A 20,956-nucleotide genomic window follows, 5' to 3' on the forward strand; every position below is an offset into this window, starting at 1 on the left:
TTCACAGGCAAACGACTGGGGGCTGCGTATGCCTAGAACTCAGCATCATCTTCACAACAACTTCACACATCTTCATCTTCTGAGCAGCAGTAAGCAAGGGTGAGTACACTTATGGTTGGTACTCAACAAGGCCACAAGAAATAACTAGAATAACGATTTAAGTCCATCTTCAAGTTTAATTAATCACGTGAGGGTTCAGGCTGCTCTTAACCGTGAGCACGGCTGATCGATCGGTTTTACACTCTGCAGAGGTTGCACATCTTTACCCACAAGTCGCGTAAAAGTTCAAAAGAACTTTAGACCCAACCATGCGGTGCTAGCTAGGCACCATACCACACTTCCGAGGTGTGATTGCATTGGGACGCTACGAGATCTTTACAAATATTCCCTAGTAAGTGGTAAGCCGCTAAGGTTTCCGGAGCGGTAGTGTGCATAAACCTCTCTTAAGATTGCGAAGCTACCATAGAGCAGATCAGTCTGAGGGTCGGGTTATACCCCATCAACCGCTGCCCCTCTTGCCCTTTCGGTAAGGTTATCCTAGACTAGAGTCTCTAATTAATTAGCCAAGACCAGAGCCATGATAGTTCTTGAGGTTGTACTGTTTTCCCGGGTGGTTCTCCATGTTCCAATTAACATTATCATGATATTATGAAAAAAAGCATATGTAGAAGGATGGTTAGGGATACTTGCCTTTCTCCAACAAAAAAGTTACTCTAACTGTTCTTCAAATCTTGCTTTCTTGAAACTCTTAATCTTCAAAGCTTTCGAACAGCGATCCTTCTACTCGAAGCAAAAATTGGCATAAACAAACAAGTACAACTAAGAATAATACACCAAAACAAAAGAAAAGCTTTAAAAGAGCGTACTAAAGGATAGGGCTCGAATCTAAGGTCACGCGAACGCAAGAAACGCTTAGAACGGAACTATCGAGAGGTTTAATTTATAAAAGAAATAAAAAGACTATATGATTGATCCATTTTAATTAAATAAAACATGCACATAGGTTATTTTAGAGAAATACCCTATTTGGAATTAAGCAAGTTATATTTCGGTAAACTTAATAATATTTTATTTGTAAATATTCAAGTACGAGTTATGCCAATTTAACAATTAACTTTAGAAACTCAGAGCATGTATAAGACATCTAATTGAACTTTGTATTTCGGGTTCAACTAAACATGTTAATGTGGAAAAGGCACTTATAATATTATTAAGCATCTTAACTTTATTTATGAAAACCGATGTATAACACTAGATATCTTTTATTTAGAAAAGCTAGTTATAAATAGAAATTAATCAATTAAATCTTAGTTTATGAAAACCGTTATAGAACCTAACGAAATTTTATTTAGAAAACTAATTGAACAAGAATTAGTCAAATTAATGTTGATTATGAAAAATCGATGTAAACCCTACTTAAATTCTTATTAAGAAAAGACATTGAAATAGGCTTTAATCAAATTAATATTAAATTTATTTTAACGGCATGCAATGATGCACAACATCACTACTAACGTGTATTTTATGTTGTTATGAATCTAACGAAACTTGAATGGATAGAAACGGAGCTAAAACGTGTAAACTATGGATCAAACAAGGTTCTGAGGACCTATTCGCGATTAATCATAGACTACAGGGGCTAGCAAGGAATATACCTTAGACTCAGAGAACAAAGCTGACAAAAAGGTGAAACCTCAGGGTTAGATCTATAAAAGGATCATGGTATGGATCAGATTGAAAGAAACCGAAGAGATTGAGGGTTTTTCTGTAGTTGCAAGACACAAGAAAAAGGACAAAGATTGACAAGATTTCCCAAGGGCTAAAACGTAAGAAGGCGACCTTCTTCCTCACGCCAGGGGACTCTGGCGGCGAGATTCACTGGTGCTTCGACGCGGTGGGGCTCCGAGCAGCTGGCACAGGTGGCGAAGGAGAGCGAGGGGAGATCGAGGGAGGGCTCACCGGCGGCGCTGGCGGACGAAAGCGGCGGTGGTGGACGGAAGCGGCGGCGCTGGTGCGGGTAGCAGCGGTGGATGGAAGTGGCGGCGCTGGTGCGGGCGGCGGAGGCGGACTGAAGCGGTGGCGCTGGTGGGGATTGGCGGCTCCGGTGGGAGTTTGACGGTGAAAAAGAGTGGAGGGGCGCCGGGTGGAGGCGGGGGTGTACTTTATAGGGCGAGGGAGGGAGCGGAGATGGCACAGGGGGAGGGGAAAAGGCGGGCGGTGCATTAATGGCAGCCGTTGGTGGAGGCGGCCGTTTCGGTGGGGAGAGGAAGCAGAGGAGGAGGACGGCGCTCGGAGGTGAGTGAGCGCGGCAGAACAGGTGGCGCGGTGGAGCAGGAAAATGAGCGGGTGGTGGCAGGAGGTAGGAGAAGGGCCTGACGAGTGGGGCCCGCCTAGCGGTGAGGGGAAGAGAGAGGGAGAGGTGGTGGGCTGGGCTGGCGGAACAAAGGGAGGCCGGCGGCCTGCTGGGCCATCAGCTAGGCCGATTGGAGCAGGTCGGGCCCACAGGCTTGGCTCGTTAGAGAAGAAAAGATTACTTTCGGAAATAATTTCGCGTGTAAAAATAAATCCAACAAATTCTAGATAAATCATTTAACTCACGAAAAATACTCTAAAAATTCAAAAAATTCTAGAAAAATTCCTAGAGATTGATTGGGACATGAGGAGTCCAAATAAAATACTTAGAGCTCATGAAAAGGATTCTAGAGCCTACCAAAAACTGGATTTAGCTCTAGGAAAAGGATAATAAATTCTAGAAAAAGTTGAAAAATTCTCAGAAGGGTCTGGACATCGTCTAAATGCATTTTTGAAACTTTTGTACTCATGAAACACCAAGATGCATCGGCATGAATGCGTAGACATAGAACAACATTATTTAATTTCGAAAAACAAACAATTATATTTCTTATACTAAATTTCCTGTGAAGAAAAATAAATGTTGGGAAAAATTTCAAAATTATGAGAAAATCATTGTTTAGTTATTCCTTTTAACCACATCCTGAAATTCAAAAATTTCAGGGTGTGACAGTTGTATTTGTAGTTGCCAGCTGATCTTGTGTGAATTGCTTGCGTTGCCGGCAATGCAGGACCTCCGTGCCACCGATGACAGTGGTGTACAGCTAACCAACCGCTCGACCCGGACGGAGGCAACCAGTGGTCATACCGAAGAGCAGCCGCCGCCCACAGATGTTATAGTTGTTGAGGATGGTCGCACTGGAGAAGTTGCGTCGAGTCCACCATCGCAACAGGATGAGGTCGGCTCCAAGGCTGCGAATGATGCCGTGGTCAACCCCGAGGTCAAAAATAAGGTTGTTGAGGAGGCCAGAGCCGACCCTCAGCAAGATGAGCTGCCTAGGGATGACCTGCCGCTGGAGATGACCACCGAGGAAATTGACCTTGGTGTGATTCATGAAGAATCTGATCCCAAGGCCTTCTCCAACAAGGATTTGACGGAGGACATGGCGCGGGCTAAGGAAGACCTGTATAATTTGCGGAAGCTCTCCTTGGACGCTGGCGAGCTGATCCATGTAAGTACACCAGTCGTTTGTCATTTGAATTCAAATTTCCTTACAGGACCCTGATCGTTGTGGTGCAAACAGAATTTGGCTACCCATGCGCAGAAGAGGGGAAAAGGTACTCGGAGGGCCAAGCATTATCGCATAAGGGCAGAGCGCTTGGAGGCCGAGCTCGAGAAGGCTAGGGCGGATGCCAATGACCGACTTCTGTAGCAGAACCTGGAGAAGGGTGTGCTGGCTGTGCTCGTGAAAGGTAGACTGTGCTATCCTGTCTTATTCAATTCTTTCTTTGCAACATTGATGCTGATGTGAGCCTATTTTGGGTATGCAGATGCTGCGATGAAGGGGGCTAGATTCCATCGGTACCTCAAGGAGTGCGAGGACTCCAATGCACGCCTCCAGCAAGAGCATGACACGGTGGTCAATGTGAGTATGCAGCGTCGCAGAAGCTGGCCTGTAAGGCCAACGTGCGCAAGGAAACCGAGCGCTCCTTAGAAGCTAGTGTAAGTAATATGCAGAATGACCAACATGTAATATCAGGGCTGGAGGTAGAGTTGGTGGAGCTACGGAAGGCTGCCGGCTATGTGATGGACATGGTCCATCCGGACGCCAACCCGACCATACCAACACCGCTGCTGGACCGCCTCAAGGCCGCATCAGGTTGGCTCAAGATGCTGCTAAAGGATACTGCCGTAGAATTGTCAAGAATGCCTACATTTTGGTGGCATCGCACTTCCCCAAGCTGGAATTGGAGCGCGTTGCGATAGGAGTCACGGCCGACTTCAACGTGGAGTGGATTCTTGAGCTAGCTGAGCAATATCATGATGCGGTAGAGACCATTGTAAATGATTTAGACCTGTAGAAAAAAAACTTTAATATGTGTTAAAATATGTCATGAAATGTTTTAATGCAATATTCTTAGTCATATATGATGAAAATAAGCTACATCCCTCCTTTGGTGTATAGACATGACAACGTGTAGTCGAGGCCTGTAGCCGCTAAGCACCTAGCCTTGCCTGACCAGCGTCCTGCTGAGACTGAATCTCAAGCTTGTAGGAGGGGTGAACGCAAGGTTGTTTAGGTTTCACGAGCTAGGACACTGACCACGTGAGTTAGTCGTATAGCCTTGAGAGGGGGAGGAGAAAAATGCAGAACCCAGAGGTCGGCGCCAGGGGGAAGCCCCCGAGCTTGTGAGTGAGCGGGCTGTTAAACAGGTTGGACAACCCCCGAGCGTCAGGGATAGCTCAGCAAAGAGATCAATAACGCAGTAGGTATGCAAAAAGAACCACGGAGGTCTTATTTATTCAATATAAAGGGGAAACCGGGTACATAGCTTTATAGATCTAGGAGTAGAAGCGTCGTAGATGCTCGATTTTCCACGGATTGGGGACGCTGAAGTTGTCTGCCCATTGGAGTCGGTAGGTGCCTGGTCGGATGACTTCTTTGATGATGAAGGAGCCCTCCCAGGGGGCAGCCAACTTGTGCATGTCCTTGGTGGACTGGACCCGACGAAGCACCAAGTCACCAACATTGAAGGAGCGTTCCTTGACATTCTGATTGTGGTAGTGTCGTATCTGCTGCTCATGGCGTGCATGCTGAATGAGGGTTGTCGCACGATGCTCTTCAAGGTTGTCGATGTGGACCCGCCGACTTTTTTCTACCTTGCCTTCCTCATAGTACTGGATGCGTGGGGTTCCAAAGGCCACGTCTGATGGCAGGACAGCTTCTGAGCCGTATACCATGAAGAAAGGGGTGTAGCTGGTAGCCCGATTCTTCTATGTTCGTAGGCCCCAGATGACATGGGGCGGCTCGCGTAGCCACTTGGTAGCGTATTTGGAGGCATCGTCAAAGATACGCGACTTGAGGGATTGGAGGACCATCCTGTTTGCATGTTCGACCTGACCGTTGTAGCGTGGGTGCGCTACTGAGGAGTAGTACACGTCGATGAGGTTGTCTTGGCAGAAATCCTAGAACTCGGAGCCTGTGAATTGCGCGCCAAGGTCGGTAATGATCCTGTTAGGCACTCTAAAGTGGTGCATAATTTCCTCCACAAACTGAGTGGCTTTAGTTGACTCAATGCTAGTGACAGCCTTGACCTCGATCCACTTGGTGAATTTATCGACTGCCACAAAGATATGCGTGTAGCCGCCCGCAACGGTTTTGAAGGGTCCGACCATGATCAGCCTCCAGCATGCGAAAGGCTAGGATGGTGGGATGATGCGCATGGCCTGAGCCGGAAGGTGCTGCTGCTTGGAGAAGAATTGACACCCCTTGCACCTTTGGACGAGGTCCTTTGCATTGGCTACCACTGTTGGCCAATAGAAACCTGAACGGAAAGCTTTGCCGACCAAAGTCCCCGAGGCGGTGTGGTTGCCGCACGTTCCCAAGTGAATTTCATGTAGGAGTTCAATGCCCTCGCTACGTAGAATGCACTTCATCAGGATCCCTGTAGATGCAGCTTTCTTGTAGAGCTCCTTGCCGATGACGACGTAGTTTGCAGTGCGCGGAGCTAATTTTTCATGCCCTGTCTTATCTTCTAGCACCATCTGGTCGGTGATCTAGGCTATAAACAGGGCGCGCCAGTCTTCTTCTGCCTCAATCATCATGATGTCAGTGGGTTTTGGGTCGGACGGAGCCTAAGCGCCAGCGACGTTGACCTAGTCTGGGTCCAGGATTTTGATGGATGGTTTTCGAAGATCTTGTACGAATACGCCGACTGGAACTTGCACACGTTTGGAGCCAAGCTTAGACAAGATATCGGCGGCGATGTTGTGGTCCCTGGGGACATGATGGAACTCAAGACCATCAAAGTGGGCCTCAAGCTTGTGGATTTCCGCGTACTAAGCGTCCATGGATTCCTTGGTGCAATCCCAGTTTTTATTAATTTTCTTGATGACACCTTGGAGTCACCATAAGCAAGGATGCGTTTGATTCCTAGAGAAATAGCAATGCGTAAGCCATGGATGAGGGCTTCGTACTCAGCGCCATTGTTGGTGGCCTTATAGTGGTCTGGAGCACATACTTGAGTTGCTCACCTTTGGGGGATATGAATAGGACTCCCGCGCCGGCTCTTTCAAGGTTAAGGGCACCGTCAAAATACATCGTCTAGTGTTCTGGCCTCTCCAGGGAAGGTGGCTTCCGGATCTCCGTCCACTCGGTCACGAAGTCGGCCAGGATCTGCGACTTGATTGCATGACGCGGGCAGAAATCAAGGTCAAACTCGCTGAGCTCCATAGACCACTTGACAACTCAACCGTTGATGTCTCTGTTGTGGAGGATTTTGCCGATGGGGTATGATGACACCACCTGAATCTTGTGCGCCTGAAAGTAGTGGCGTAGCTTTCTTGAGGAGATCAGAAATGTGTAGAGCAATTTATGAACCTGCGTGTAGCGGGTCTTGGAGTCACTAAGGACTTCGCTTACGTAATACACCGCGTGTTGCACCACATGAGCATGGCCGGGCTCTTGGCGCTCCACAACTAGCATGGTGCTGACAACATGCGTAGTTGCAGAGATGTAGAGGTACAGAGTTTCTTGGTCAGCCGGGGCCGTCATGATGGGAGGGGTGGTGAGGAAAGCCTTGAGCTCTTCGAGTGCCTTGCTGATCTCGTCATCCCACTCGAATTTGTCCATCCTTTTGAGGAGCTTGAATAATGGCAGACCTTTTTCTCCAAGTTTGCTAGTGAAGCGACTAAGGGCCGCCATCATGCCAGTAAGCTTCATGATGTCCTTCTTGTTAGATGGTTTCGCCATGTTTTGAATTGCATCCACCTTGACTAGGTTGGCCTCAATGCCTCGCTAGCTGACCAAGAAGCCCAGGAGCTTTCCAGACGGGACACTGAAGGCACACTTGCCGGGGTTGAGTTTCTAGTAGTAACCCCGAGGGCTATTGAAGGTCTCCGCGAGGTCGGCTATGAAGCTTTCCTCATCCTTTGTCTTGACAACCACATCATCGATGTAGGCCTCAACATTCTTGTGCAGCTGTGTCGTGAGGCAACCTTGGATTGCCTTCTGGTAGGTGGCGCTAGCATTTTTCAGCCCAAAGGTCATGGTGTTGTAGCAGTAGATGCCAAAGGGTGTTATGAACACCGTCTTGTCTTGGTTGACAACATTAAGGGCAATCTGATGATAGCTCGAGTAGCAGTTGAGGAAGCAGAGCAGGATGCTCCCTACCGTAGAGTCGATGACTTGGTCGATGCGTGGAAGAGGCAAGGGGTCCTTAGGGTAGTGCTTGTTTAGGTGGTGTAATCAATGCACATTCTCCATTCACTAGTTTTCTTTCTTATAAGGATCAGGTTTGCTAACCAGTCGGGTGCTTACATTCACGGATGAATCCGGTGGCTAGGAGCTTATTTAATTCTACCCTAATGGCCTCCTTGCGATCTTGGGTGAAGCGACGAAGTTTTTGCTTGACCGGTCGTGCAGTCTTGCTTAAGTCCAAGGAGTGCTCAGTCAGCTACCTGGGGACACCGGGCATATCAGATGGCTTCCATGTGAATATGTTCAAGTTTTCCCGGAGGAAACTGGTGAGCGCGAGTTCCTATTTCTCTGAGAGGTCAGCCCCTATGAGGGCCGTCTTGGTCGGGTCTTCTAGGACGAGGCAGATCTTCTTGACCCTTGGGTCGGGTTGCAGCGCCGTGGGCGTTGGTTCTGTCTCAGGGATTTTTAGCTGGTCGTTCCTCATTTTCTGGGCCTCGGCTACCATGGCTGTGGCCTTAGCTAATAACTCCAGTGCTTCTGCGAGCTGAACTGCCTCAGTGTCACATCTATATGACATCTCTACATCACCATAGACGGAGAGGACTCTGTTTGGGGTCGGCATCTTGAGGACGAGGTAGGTGTCGTGCGGGATTGCCATGAACCTCACCAGCATAGGCCTACCAAGGATAGTGTGGTAGGAAGTATTGAAGTTCGCTACCACAAATGTGAGGTGCTCCATGCGGTAGTTGGCTTGTGTGCCAAAGGTGACTGGCAAAACAACTCGACCAATCGGGTAGAACCCTTTGCTGGGGACAATGACGTAGAAGGGCTCTTCATAGGGCTGGAGTCGCTCGAAATCAAAGTCCATGCGCTTCAAGGTCTCGATGAAGATGATGTTAAGGCCGCTACCACCATCAATCAGCACCTTGGGAAGTAGCGTCCGATCTATGGTTGAGCAAACCAACAACGGGTAGGACCCGGGATCTGGGATGTGGACCCAGTGATCTTGCCTGGAGAAGGTTATAGATTGCTCTGACATAGCTTCTGCTAGCGGTTGCTGCAAAAAGCATTGTGTTCGCCTACGATGTTGTTGACATGGTGCTCCGGTCGCTGGAAATCTCAATTCTTGTCGGCACCGGGCCGTTGGATGTTTTGATGTGGCTGGTCGCGGCGCTCCTCTCGATTCTGGTCATCGTGTTCATCATGCCTGCGGTTGTCGCAGTCGTTGCGGTCATCATTGTAGTGGCCGTCGTGGTGGCGATCGTCGCGGTCGTTGCGGTCATTGCGGCGTCAGTAGTCACACCTGTTGTCATCTCGGCAGTAGTCGGTGCGGCGGGACCGCTTGTATTCCACCAGGGCGCTGAGCTCTTTCTTCAGGACTGTGCAATCCCGAAGAGTGTGACGTGCGTCCTTGTGGAAGGGGCATGGAGCGCTAAGGGTTTTGTCGAATTCTTCCCAATTGAAGGTGGTCGGTCTAACAGGATCGACCTCAGCAGCGAGAACCTCTTGGGCCCTTTTTCAAAGTCGGGACTCCGAACATGCCTGGGGTTCGTTATGGATCGGCTGGTCGTAGTCGTCAACCGGACGATGCTTGACGTTCTGGAACTGAACTTTCACCGCCTCTTCGATGTCTGCTTGCTTGTTGACAACTTCCATCATGTGCCCGACCATCATGGGGGCAGCCTTGTACATCTTGCAAAACATTGTGCGGTTCATCAGGCCAGAACGGAAGTACATAATGATGTCGCGGTCTTCAACACTGGCCAGCTTGTTGTGGTTCTCAAAAAAGCGGTTGGTGTACTCCCGGATGGTTTTACCTATCCTCAGGCAGACTTGGCCGAGTTTCTCCGTGTTGCCGGGCCTGTTATAGGTAGCCTAGTAGTTTTGGGTGAAAGCTCTAGCGAACTAATCCAAACTGTCGATGCTGTTCCAGGAGAGATTCTCCAACCACAGGAGCGGAGCGGGACCCATCACCACTGAGAAGTAGGCAGCCATCTGGTTGTAGGTGCCATTGGCAGCTTTCACTGCAATGTTGTATGTCTTGAGCCAGATGGTGGGGTCGGAGTGACCATCATACTTTTCATTGATGGCTGGCTTGAATGTGGCCGGCCAGTTAACAGCCCTGAGGTGTGGAGTGAATGTGGCAAAGCCATCGATCTCCATGTCATCATCGTCGTTGTCGAGGTAGTACTGGACGGGCGGAGCCCTGGGGCATCCGCGGTAGTCGTGGCGGGGTGGGTTGTAGGCATCTTCAGGGGCATCGGACATGTAGTTGTATTCAGCGTGGTGGTACATTTCATCTTCTTAGCGACGGCGGTCCTCGAGCTCAGTGTTGTGGTTGTGCACAGGAGCGCCATAGTCGCGATCATACTTGGCACGGCGGCGGAGCTTGGCTTCTTCACGCGCGTGGTGGCGGTTGTTGACATCGGGGCGGATATCACGGTGCTGATGGAGGTCACGCAACTCATCATGGAGATCACGTTGCCATCCAGGTTGGCCACGGTCCTCATCATCGCCTCTCCCGTCGCGGCGGCGGTTGTTGTCATCGTCGTGCTAATGGCCGTTGTTGACGTTGCCGTTGACCGGAGGGTTGGCATCGTTGTTGGCGGGTGGGTTGGCATTCGGATCCACCATTTCTTCACGGATTGGCTCCATTCGACCTCCCGCGCGGTCGCCTCATCGGTGGTCAGATCTGCTATGCCTGGATCGGCCCTGAGAGTGCTGGGTAGTTGTGGACCGAGAATGTGCAGGTCGGTTATTGATCTACTCCTCGATTTGGGCGTTGGCGACTTGGAGTCGCACCTAGATCTGTCGGATTTGGTCCGAATCTAGAAGATTTTCAAGGTCAGCAAAGGCAGCCCCCAGGTTGGCTCGGGGTGTAGTGAAGACGGTGTGGCTGGCCTGCTCGAGGTCAGCTAGTAGATTGCGGGCGTGTACAGGGCATTTGCATCTGTCCTGAGCACCGCCTTGTTCGGCATTATCGTGGTTGTTGCGCGGCTGTTGGCACTGATGACCTGTTGCATCTGCGTTAGTAACAGGTTACAGCTGGGCGTTGGCTTGCTCCTGTTGGCGTCGTGCTGCGCGATTCTGATTCTTGGCGTTACAGCCTTCTTCTTGAGATTCTGTTTCACCATCACGGGGTGGCTCATCAGCAGAGACCATGAAAGTTTCGCGATTGGGTGTGAAGGAGTTGCTCTCATCGTCGCTTCCATAGGGATTTGGTGTCAGGCCGATGCAAGGCACCTAGAATTCGCCATAGTCATGAAACTGAGCGGGTTCGGGCGGGTCACCAAATTGGATCTGGAAAACCTGGTCAAGCTTAGCGGAGTACTCGGTGGCCGAGTTCCGCAAATCGAAGGGGATGCGGGATGGACCCTGCGCCGACCTTGTTGAGCCTAGCACCGTCTCAAATAGATCTATACACTTAGCAATGGTGCTGCTGATGCAATCTAGCCCCACGATCAGGTCGGAGGGCATGGGTAGGCGGGTGACAACGAGTAGATCTGGAACCCTCTCGGGGAGAGAGAGAGTTCGTGTCCTTGCTGGGCAAGCGGTGTGATGATCCTTGGGTGGAGAACTTGTCCCATCGAGGTAGATTCGACGGAAGCCGAGCTAGCACCGAATGCCGAGTCGACGAGAAAAGCGGTGGGATCGGAATCCGACGGCATGGTCCCGAAGCGAATCTGTATTAGGTTGCCGAGGAAGTTCTTCATGCTCTCGGGAAAAACAATGCCGGGATGGGATGCCATCAAGGTCGCTAAGAGGATCTCGCAAACCCCCCACCTGGCGCGCCAACTGTCAGATTTAGTAGCCCGGCAGTCCACCAGGGGGTTACCTAAGTGGTTGATTTGTAAGTGAGGGCGATCGCGAAACTAAGAACTCGAAGGTAATTGCGAGAACACAAGGGACACAAGGGTTTTAGACAGGTTCGGACCTCCTGAGAGTAATACCCTACATCCTGTATGTTGGTTTGTATTGTTTTGCGCTGGTGCATGGAATAGTTGAGTTGCCCTAAGGAGGCGCCCTTGGCCGCCTTACATAAGCTGACAACCTAGGGTTACAAGTTGGTTTGAATCTAATCTAGTTGGTTGTTACATGGAAATCAATATGAGTCGGATTACAACAAACATCCCGCAATATCCAGACTGATTTGAATTGCCCGGTCTTCTTGACTTGTGCTCCAAGTATCTTCACGTCCTTGGCATGTATGTTCTGGTCAGGCGGGCTCACTTGTCAAGACCGGCTAGTATCCTAATCGGTGGGGACCAATAGGGTACCCATATCCCTCAATCAGATGCTGCAAATATACATCAACGTTAATTCCTGAAGATTTAGGCCCAGGAATTAGCATTGACATCATCCAATAAGATTGTTTCAAGCACAACCAAGGAGGCAGGTTATATCAAATTAGGATCACCGGCCATGTAGTGTAATTCACATTCAACATCCCGAACAGATTGAAGCCATCTAATGCAAGTCCTAGCCTGACATTACATGGATCCAAGGCAAATTCATCCTTATACTTCTCATCTACGTGCTTCCATGCCTTTGACTTAGTTGGGTGCCTTACTTTCCCATCTTGAACCAATTCTTCTTTGTGCCAACGCATATACTTTGATGTGGTCTCGTTCACATATAACCTTTGTAGTCGAGGAATAAGTGGAAAATAATTTAGTATTTTACGAGGAAATAGCTTCTTCTTTACTCCACTAGTGGCACCACACTCACCAACAAGCCCCTCTGAATCTAAATTCTTCCACCTACTCTCCCCACATGTTGGACAGGTGTCCATCTTTTCGTACTCTCCATGGAATAACACACAGTCATTGACACAAGCATGAATCTTTTGGTAGTCTAAGCCAAGGTCTCAAACCACCTTTCGAACTTTATCCAGGTTATCTGGGACACAATGTCCTTTGGGTAGAAAAAGATAGAATAGGTGAAGTATTTGCTCCATTGCATTGTTGGTAGCACCGAACATGCACTTAATCTAAAATAGCCTAACAATGAAGGATACTTTGGTGGTCTCCTTGCAACCTAGGTACAAATCTTTCCACGCTTCTTCCAGTAATTTGAAAATTTTCTTTGATGACTCATTTGGCTCCTCAATATTACCACCTGCAATTTCTCCATACATAGCATCACTAATTAGCGAGGAAAGCAGATTATTGGCGGAGCCGCAATCATCATGATCAGCAGCTGGTCCTTCACTCAAATCCCAATCACCATCCACAAACATTGCTTTAGCAGCACGACATTTCTGTTTTGTGAAATCCTTATCAAACCCTATTTCAAGCAAATGTTGTTGAACCTCAACTTTCCTTTTGTACGCCATGCGACGACACCGTACATGGACAGGGTGCAGTCTCTCCTGGATAGGTGCCTTCAAAGGTATTCCCAATGAATTTGTCAAATCTGAGTTGCCACGCTTCATCTGACTGAGGCAATAGCATCCAACTATGTTCATCATGTGCCATTGGAAAAGTCCCAGATACAGCATGACTTAGAACACCAAATTCACAATTCCTAAACCATGGGAAAAGGGTGCTCATTCAGGATTTAAAATAACCAATATTTATAACGTATTAGGAAACAAAATATATTGAAAGAACTCAAGTTTCGTGCACATGATCGATGATATCTTAGGCTGATTTCTTGTAACGCATTAGGAAACAAAACATATTGAAAGGAAGTACCATAGGCTGATCGATCGTGCTAAATGTTCTCATGCGAAGTGGCTCCTCGCGCTCCTGCAAACAACCAGGGTGAAAGGGCGCAGGATGGGAGAGACGGCAGGCGCGGCGCACGCTCGACATTTGTGATGGAGGAGGCGAACGTCGCGCGAATAAGAAGAGGTGGCAACACTGCGTGAGGGCCAGGGGCTGGATCGATCAGGTTTAGGTCCGATCCCTCGCGAAAGAAAGGCTTGCCGCATGGGCCAAATTACATATGTGTTGAGTCCAACTTGGGTGAGGCCCACCTAGAAACTCATCTATTGCCACACCTAGAAATTTTTTGTAATACCACCCTATGTATAGCAACGATGTTGGTGTTTGTTGCTATATCTAATACTCGTTGCAATATCGAAGACTCATTTGCAACAATATAGTTTTGCGTTGCTATATCTAAGACTCTATTCGCAACAACTCATTTTGCATCGCTATAACATAGACTCTTTTGCAACACACAATAGTACTAATAGCAACGCTATATATTCGTTGCGACATGGACATCTATTTGCAACCATTACATCTAGTGTTGCAATAATGTCGCTATAATTACAACGCAAATATATTCGTTGCGATATATCCACCTTATTGCAACCAACAAAATTTATATCGCAACACCACACAATTGGTGGCAACATGTCACCCTATCGCAACCAAATCGACTAACGTTGCAATAACCACTATGTATTGCAACGAAAATCAACTGTTGCTACACAAAACCGTGGCATTAGGCACAAAACCTTGTAGTGGGTGTGTGTCCGTGCAAAAGAGCGGTGGGCCGGCGGGCCAAGTGGGGGGGGGGAGCAAGGCCATAGGACAGTTGGGCGAGCGGCAGGACAAGGCCATGGGAACGATGGAGCAAGGCTGGTGGAGGCTTAGCTCGATCGGTGTTTACACAGGGAATAAGAGAAGCTTGTTGGTTGAGAGTCATTGCCCACAACACATGGCTGACGTTCAAACAAACGTTGTCCATCCCAATCCTCCATATGATCCCTTCTACCAAACAAACAAAAAACGGGAATGATTCTATCCAACCAACAAAACAACCAAAGTAGGATGATTCCATCCCAAAAAGGGTGGTGCGGTACTGCGGTGTGTCAAGCCTAAGAAGGTGGCATCCATGGGGGCTGAGTGGCAAGCTTGAAAGAAGGTGGCTTTAGCACGGATCATCATGCTAGGGTGCCATGCCCGTAACGGTGGTGACATGGGAGGGGGATAGTGGCCTGTGAGAAGCAGGGTGCCGAGCTTGATCAGGATGATGGCAGCAGCATAGGGAGGGGATGGAAATGTTGGAATGTGTTAAGAGTCCAATTGTTGTATGATTGTCTATAATGCTAGTCTCGACTTATAACCAAGCTTATTGAACTTGCCCAATGGAGTATTTGGTTGGGATCCAGATCTAAGGTTTCTTAGAGCTGGGTATTTTGTAGCTCCAAGAAACAATTTTGTTTATGGTTTGGACAAAATATAAATATAGATCCATACCTAAATCTTAGAGTTGGAACAATGTCAAATATACCCTAATTTCTCAATTATCTAAAACATATGGGCGCACATGCAACAACAGAACATAATAGGCATGTGAAACTTGACAAGGAGGAATCATATCTTTTCCTCAAACAATGCAGGAGAGCTGTGTGGCATTTCATTAAGAAGAAGGGCAGAATCATATCAAGCGACTCATACTGTGGCATTAGTGAAGTTTGCATAATAATATCCATAATCGATCAGCACTTATCTGGTAAACAGATTTGCATGTAAAAAATGGCACGACATTGTAAAAAGGAGAAGAGTTACTAGAAGACAACATTTTACACATGTGCAGTGATCACTTCTAATTCTGCGCACATATAAAACATAAAGTTTTACCATACTTGAAATGGTGAATGAAGTATGCATCTCATTGACATGATCTGCTTCCTTCTGCATGAGCACTTCCTCTGAAATGCTGCAAAACAAGTTTGAGTTAAAAATTATCAGAAAAATAAAGGAAACCCACTCAAATTCTTAACTGGTTAGTTTAGTTAAATTAAAAAGGTAATTAAAATGCCGATAAAAGCACATATAAATAGAATTTGGTAGAACTTTTGCAACATAAAGTGTTCGTATAAACATAGATAACAAATAAAAAGAAAAGAATCGAATTTAGGCAAGCCAGAGAGAAACCAATCAGTTCTCATTTGCATTAACAAAAAAGTAGTTCAAAAAGATCAGAAAATGTTGATAAAAAATCAAAGAGAGGTTGAGTTTTCATCATGCCTCAGTCGAGAGGAACATAGGTAATCAAGTGGACGATATATGGTGTGGCACCACACAGGCACCGGATCAGCCCATCATTATTCAACCTAGTATTTTTCGTTCATCATCGGCGCATGGAAACTTCATGAAAAAAATAATACGGTATTGCAGAAATTTATAAGGAGCAAGTACTGATTCATGGGCGCATGAAAAAAACTGAAGATAAGTTCGCGAAGGAAAAAAGTACATAGAAGTTCACCAAACCTGCTTCAAAACACAGCTCTCAGCTAGCTTGCTTCCTTGCAAAATTCAACCAAATACAAGGTAAATCAAAGGAAAACCAAACATTTATGTCCTGGATCATCAGCTAGGACGTTCAGAAAAGGAGCTTGAAGAAAAACATGGCAGAGCAAGAATGCAACCACGGAGAATTCAAAGAGCGGAAGAGGGCACGAGAGGGCTAAAGCATAAACATGACAGAGCCTTTGCTTTGGTGTATTGAGGACTAAACTAGAAAATAAACAATAATGGAGGAGGGAGCCGAGTTAGGAGCTACATATAAATAGTGATGAGCACAGCAGGGTACCCTACCGTTGGAACGGACGGCTCTGATTTCGTTTGTGCTGAACGGACAGCCTGCGTGCACGCCAAGAGGCCCTGGCGTTGCAAGGTTTCGTCGCGGCCAAGGCTGCTGCTCCCGAAACCAAGCAGCACGTGGTGGGTTGGCCTGGCTTCTGTGCTCAGCTCGCTGAGTGCTGTGGATTGAAAATTTGTAACAGTCTTTTGGCAGTTACTTGGGCGCCAATTTTTGTGTAAAATGCTGGTACAAGTAAATCGATCGTTTCTGAGAGATGATGGCAGTTACTTGGGCGCCAATTTTTGTGTAAAATGCTGGTACAAGTAAATCGATCGTTTCTGAGAGATGATGGCAGTTACTTGGGCGCCAATTTTTGTGTAAAATGCTGGTACAAGTAAATGTGGATCGAAGGCTTGGATTGGGCCTAAAACAAAGGCCAGCATGGGACTGGGCCTAGACAAAGGAAATTGTTATCATTTTGGTATTAAAAAATAGTGGTCAAATCAACGTTACTAAACGACGGGTGGATAATGAATGCTTTAAACCCCTTCCTTGATATCCAAAGTTTCAAGGGAAAGTAGTACTCCAACTTAACATTGACTAGTTGGGCCTAAAACAAAGCCCAGCTTGGAACTGGGCCTTATAAACAATGCATCCTTTCTTGTAAGATTTTGCGAGACTTTTGCTATAGTCAAATTTGGATGAAATCTGTAGATGGTCAACATACTTTGGTTTATTTAATGAGAAATTGTATAGGGGTTTGAAAAAAGAAAATGAAAGCCGTTCATAGAGGGAATCCCATGGTTGAAAAATAAGAGGTACCAAGACAAAACTACCGGAAGGTACCAACTAGGTGGGTCCATTATTAAAAAGGTGGGACTTGTATCTTTACTAATTTATTTTTTAATCCACTAAAGGGTACATCCGTAAATTCATGGGTCTTCTGCACTCTTCCTATCCAAATCCTTGGCGGTATCGTCACGTTCCTTGTCAAAGCTGCAACCAAGCAAGCGAGTTTAATAGAAAGACAGCGCCAACGTTTTCTTCAGCAAGAAAACAAGAGCAGAGTGTCGCGTTCGTGGTGCCCTCGGCTTTGCATCCTGTACTCTGTTCTGCTTCCTCTGCTCCAAAAAAAAATGCCGTTTTTCTGATCACATGACATAACTTTTGGTTGATCGGTCACTAATTTCATGTATTTTTAATATCTTTAAGATTAAGAGTTGCACCATCATTAATGTTTTTATTTGAGAGAGAAGTTCCTAGAATTATTTTGGCATAATCCGTTCAGATACTCGTAAATACGATACTGTCAAAGTTAAAATAGCTTAACTATTCAATAAAATGTAAATGCAGTATTTACATGTTAAAACAGCTTAACCAGTCTATCTATAAAATATAAATACCATGTGAAAGTAACAAAAAAAATAAGCTATTGATCCTATCCTACTTGGTGAATAAAATGTAAATCTACTGTTCTTAATATTTCGCTGGCGATATCTCTATGAATTCTTTGTATGGCATATGAAGATGATACCAGGAGATTATTTTTGTAGTTTTTGTGTAAGTGTTACGATGAGAATTATATGGTCGAGTGGACAGCGTTGTTGGCAATGTCACTTATTTATGTCTTGTGGGGGAATATTCCTATGAAGAACAACTCATAGTCTTCATACTTTTGCATAATAGCGCACAGAATACGACCTTAGTGTCCAAATTGCACGGTAAGGGTCCAGAGCTATTTCTCTTTGGCCAGATGGTACATGATCCTGCTAGGACTTGGTGATCAGTGACGTGCTTCGGTGCGCTTCCTTGCAGCATAATAGCCCACAGCGCACCCTTTCGCGTCGCTGTCTCTCCTGTCCCTTCTCCACCATTACGTCGCTGTTTCAGTCGTCAGTGTCAAAAGGCGGAAGCGCATTCTTCCATTCGCCTTTCTCCTCCACTTGCTTCAGGAAAACCCCACTGCACCAAGAGAGCTTCAGCCACAAGAGACCCAAAAATTCAGAGGGCAGGAGCAGCAGAAATACCGCGGCCAGCTTCATCGCGCGCCCTGAAGGATCAACGCCAGCCGATCGTCCCCCGAGATGGTACGCGACTCTCTGCTTACGGCCTGACGAAGTATCCCCTGTGTTTACTCAACTCTTAAACTCTGTTCTGCTCTAGTTCAGCTTATGATTATTTGTATCCGATCGATTGTCGGATCAATCTTTTGGTTGGTTGTTCCATGTAAACGATTGAATTGTTCTTTGGTTAAATTCCTCAATTTAAGAGTTGTTGGATGCTGCGAATTCTTTGGTTGCCTTTTGCCACTTGGCTCGTCTCGAGCTCCCTGAAGCTCAGCTAGCATACTGGGACTTCATGGTGGAATCCTAATCGTGGCAAAGGCCAGTTATTCTGGACATGGATAGGACATGATACTGGAGTTCTTCCAAATAATTTCGCATGGTTAAAAATAGTTTATTCTTAAAGGGTCTAAAAATTATTTTTGTAAATATACTAGAAACAGAGGTAGAGTACGAGACACGCTGCGGTTCTTGCGCTTGGTTGGGGACGTTATTACTGTATATATTTCGAAGAACCGGTTTGTTTTTCTCATGAAAAGGCTCGATGAAATCCGAACTTTCGGGGTGCAGGCGAGCACGTACAAAGCAGCCGATGAGCCTCCTGCTTCCAACTCCTCCGGCTACCGGAAAGACAAAGTCCGCCGCAAGAAGCTGACGGCGCAGAAGAGGAAGGAGATCAAAGAGGCGTTCGACCTCTTCGACATCGACGGCTCAGGTATACTGTAGTACGTATTTATAAGATCACTTGTTGCTGGGCTCGCCCATGGCGGTGTGGCTTAATTTTTGTCTGACTATCACCTGCATCCAGGCACCATCGATGCGAGGGAGCTCAACGTTGCGATGAGGTACGTGCATATGTGCTGAATTTTGAATCATCTAGCTCTAGTTGCCGGGGACCTTGTTATCATCTGCATGTGATGGCTTGATGAGCATGCTGTTGTCTTTGCAGAGCCCTGGGATTCGAGATGACACCGGAGGTACTTCCAGTCTGAACATTATTCCCTCTGTTCTTCTTCAGAAATCAGGACAGGTTCTAGAGCGGGGGAGTTGTTAACTGACGAACATGGGACGCGGTGGTGATGGCAGCAAATCAACCAGATGATCGCGGAGGTGGACAAGGACGGCAGCGGCACCATCGACTTCGACGAGTTCGTGCACATGATGACGGACAAGATGGGCGAGCGGGACGCCCGGGACGAGCTCTTCAAGGCCTTCCGCATCATCGACCAGGACCGCAACGTACGCCCTCGCAGCTCCATGGCTGACACTTGTTCTCTTCCGATAGAGATGCGAATGATCCTTCGATCAATCGATGATGATATGCGTCGTCTTCTGCTGCTGCCGCAGGGCAAGATCTCCGACATCGACATCCAGCGGCTGGCCATCGAGACCGGCGAGCACTTCACCATCGACGAGGTCAGGGAGATGATAGAGGCCGCCGACGAGAACGGTGAGTCTCCAGCCTGCCCATGCTTGCCTTTGCCTGGTCGGTGATGGACTGAAATGCATGTTTGCACTACGGATCGTCACGAGTGCAGGTGACGGCGAGATCGACCTGGAGGAGTTCATGAAGATGATGAAGCGGACGAACCTCGTGTCTGGGTTTTAATCCCATCATTGGATTGGTGAGCAATTGCCCAGTGCATACGGTTGCAGCACATTACTCCCTCCGTTCCAAATTGTATATCGTTTTAACTTTTCTAGATTTATAGATATTATTATACACTTACAATTTGGAACGAAGGGAGTAGAAATTTAGGGTTCGTTTGGCTAAGAGCATCGTTCCAGATTCCTGCTAGAATTAGTCTATTGCTTGCCAAACGGTCACCACAGCTAGTGATTCTAGATAGAAACGTTTCTAGCGATTCTAGTTTTTTTGTACTAGCTGGTTTCACGTGATTATGCTCTACTATGTGTAGTATGTGGTAAGTAAACTTTGTCTTTTTAAGTGCAATAATTTAAAATTAAAAAAATCTAGTATTTTTGTGAAGCCTATCTATTTTTATATTTTTTTAAAAGAAAAATAATGTATATTTATGTCTATTTTAGAAACCGAATCAGCTAGGTACCATGGAAGTGATTCTATTTCACAGAGAAACAGAGAATTTGGATCTGAAACGTTTCTTCGGTATAAATCCTGTGCAGTTCCTACCTTTCCTCAGTGAACACGGTACCTAGATGGAAGCTGCAAGACATACTTATGTGACCATAGCGTAGTGTAGTTGCACGTATATATACGGTGCATGTACCTTGTCTTATAGGAGTATTTATGTATATATATGTATTAAGCCATATGTGTTGACTAGTGAAGAAGGCTCAAATATCGATTCTATAACGAGCAAATAAAGCACGAATAAAAACAACGAAAATGCAGGGGAAAACTACTGGGCCAAACGGCCCATGGCACTCGAAGCCGATCTTGGGCCACTTAACTTTTGTTGTTGGCGGAGTTGATGATGACTATTGCAGAACAGATGGCCTATGTAATACTAGTACCTGATCATTTTGTATTTTTTACCCGTGCCCGGCCCAAGCCAACCATCGGGTTACATTTTTTTTTTTTGCCTACACCCGACACGGTCGGGTCGTGTTCGGGTTGGGTCAGGCTAAACTTATATTTTTTGTGTTAGCTTCGGG

General features: G+C 46.8%; 2 protein-coding genes across 4 annotated transcripts; one reads left to right on the forward strand and one right to left on the reverse strand.

Moving 5' to 3' along the window:
• Window positions 1-5,713: 5,713 nt before the first annotated feature.
• On the reverse strand, window positions 5,714-6,058 carry LOC140221139 (uncharacterized). The gene has a single exon (XM_072290465.1). It carries the CDS (start codon window positions 6,056-6,058, stop codon window positions 5,714-5,716), a length of 345 nt encoding a protein of 114 aa, XP_072146566.1.
• A 12,144-nt stretch (window positions 6,059-18,202) lies between these two features.
• Window positions 18,203-20,700, forward strand: LOC117839158 (probable calcium-binding protein CML8). Of its 3 annotated transcripts, none has more exons than XM_034719429.2 (8): window positions 18,203-18,343; window positions 18,890-19,034; window positions 19,128-19,164; window positions 19,269-19,296; window positions 19,406-19,558; window positions 19,667-19,769; window positions 19,858-19,944; window positions 20,369-20,700. In XM_034719429.2, exons 1-7 carry the CDS (start codon window positions 18,341-18,343, stop codon window positions 19,926-19,928), a joined length of 540 nt encoding a protein of 179 aa, XP_034575320.1. In that variant the 5' UTR covers window positions 18,203-18,340; the 3' UTR covers window positions 19,929-19,944; window positions 20,369-20,700. The 3 variants fall into 3 exon arrangements, with proteins under 3 accessions (XP_034575320.1, XP_034575318.1, XP_034575317.1); XM_034719427.2 differs by having other exon boundaries at window positions 20,465-20,700; XM_034719426.2 differs by having other exon boundaries at window positions 19,858-20,611.
• The last annotated feature ends 256 nt before the right edge of the window (window positions 20,701-20,956 follow it).

The sequence above is a fragment of the Setaria viridis genome, chromosome 9 (genome assembly GCF_005286985.2).
Source record: "Setaria viridis chromosome 9, Setaria_viridis_v4.0, whole genome shotgun sequence".
NCBI lineage: Eukaryota > Viridiplantae > Streptophyta > Magnoliopsida > Poales > Poaceae > Setaria > Setaria viridis.

Coding starts and splice junctions, on each gene's coding strand:
- LOC140221139 (XM_072290465.1), bottom strand. CDS start 6,058: ATGGTGCTAGAAGATAAGACAGGGCATGAAAAATTAGCTCCGCGCACT.
- LOC117839158 (XM_034719429.2), top strand. Junction 19,035..19,127: donor CTTCGACATCGACGGCTCAG/GTATACTGTAGT, acceptor ACCTGCATCCAG/GCACCATCGATGCGAGGGAG. Junction 19,559..19,666: donor TCATCGACCAGGACCGCAAC/GTACGCCCTCGC, acceptor CTGCTGCCGCAG/GGCAAGATCTCCGACATCGA.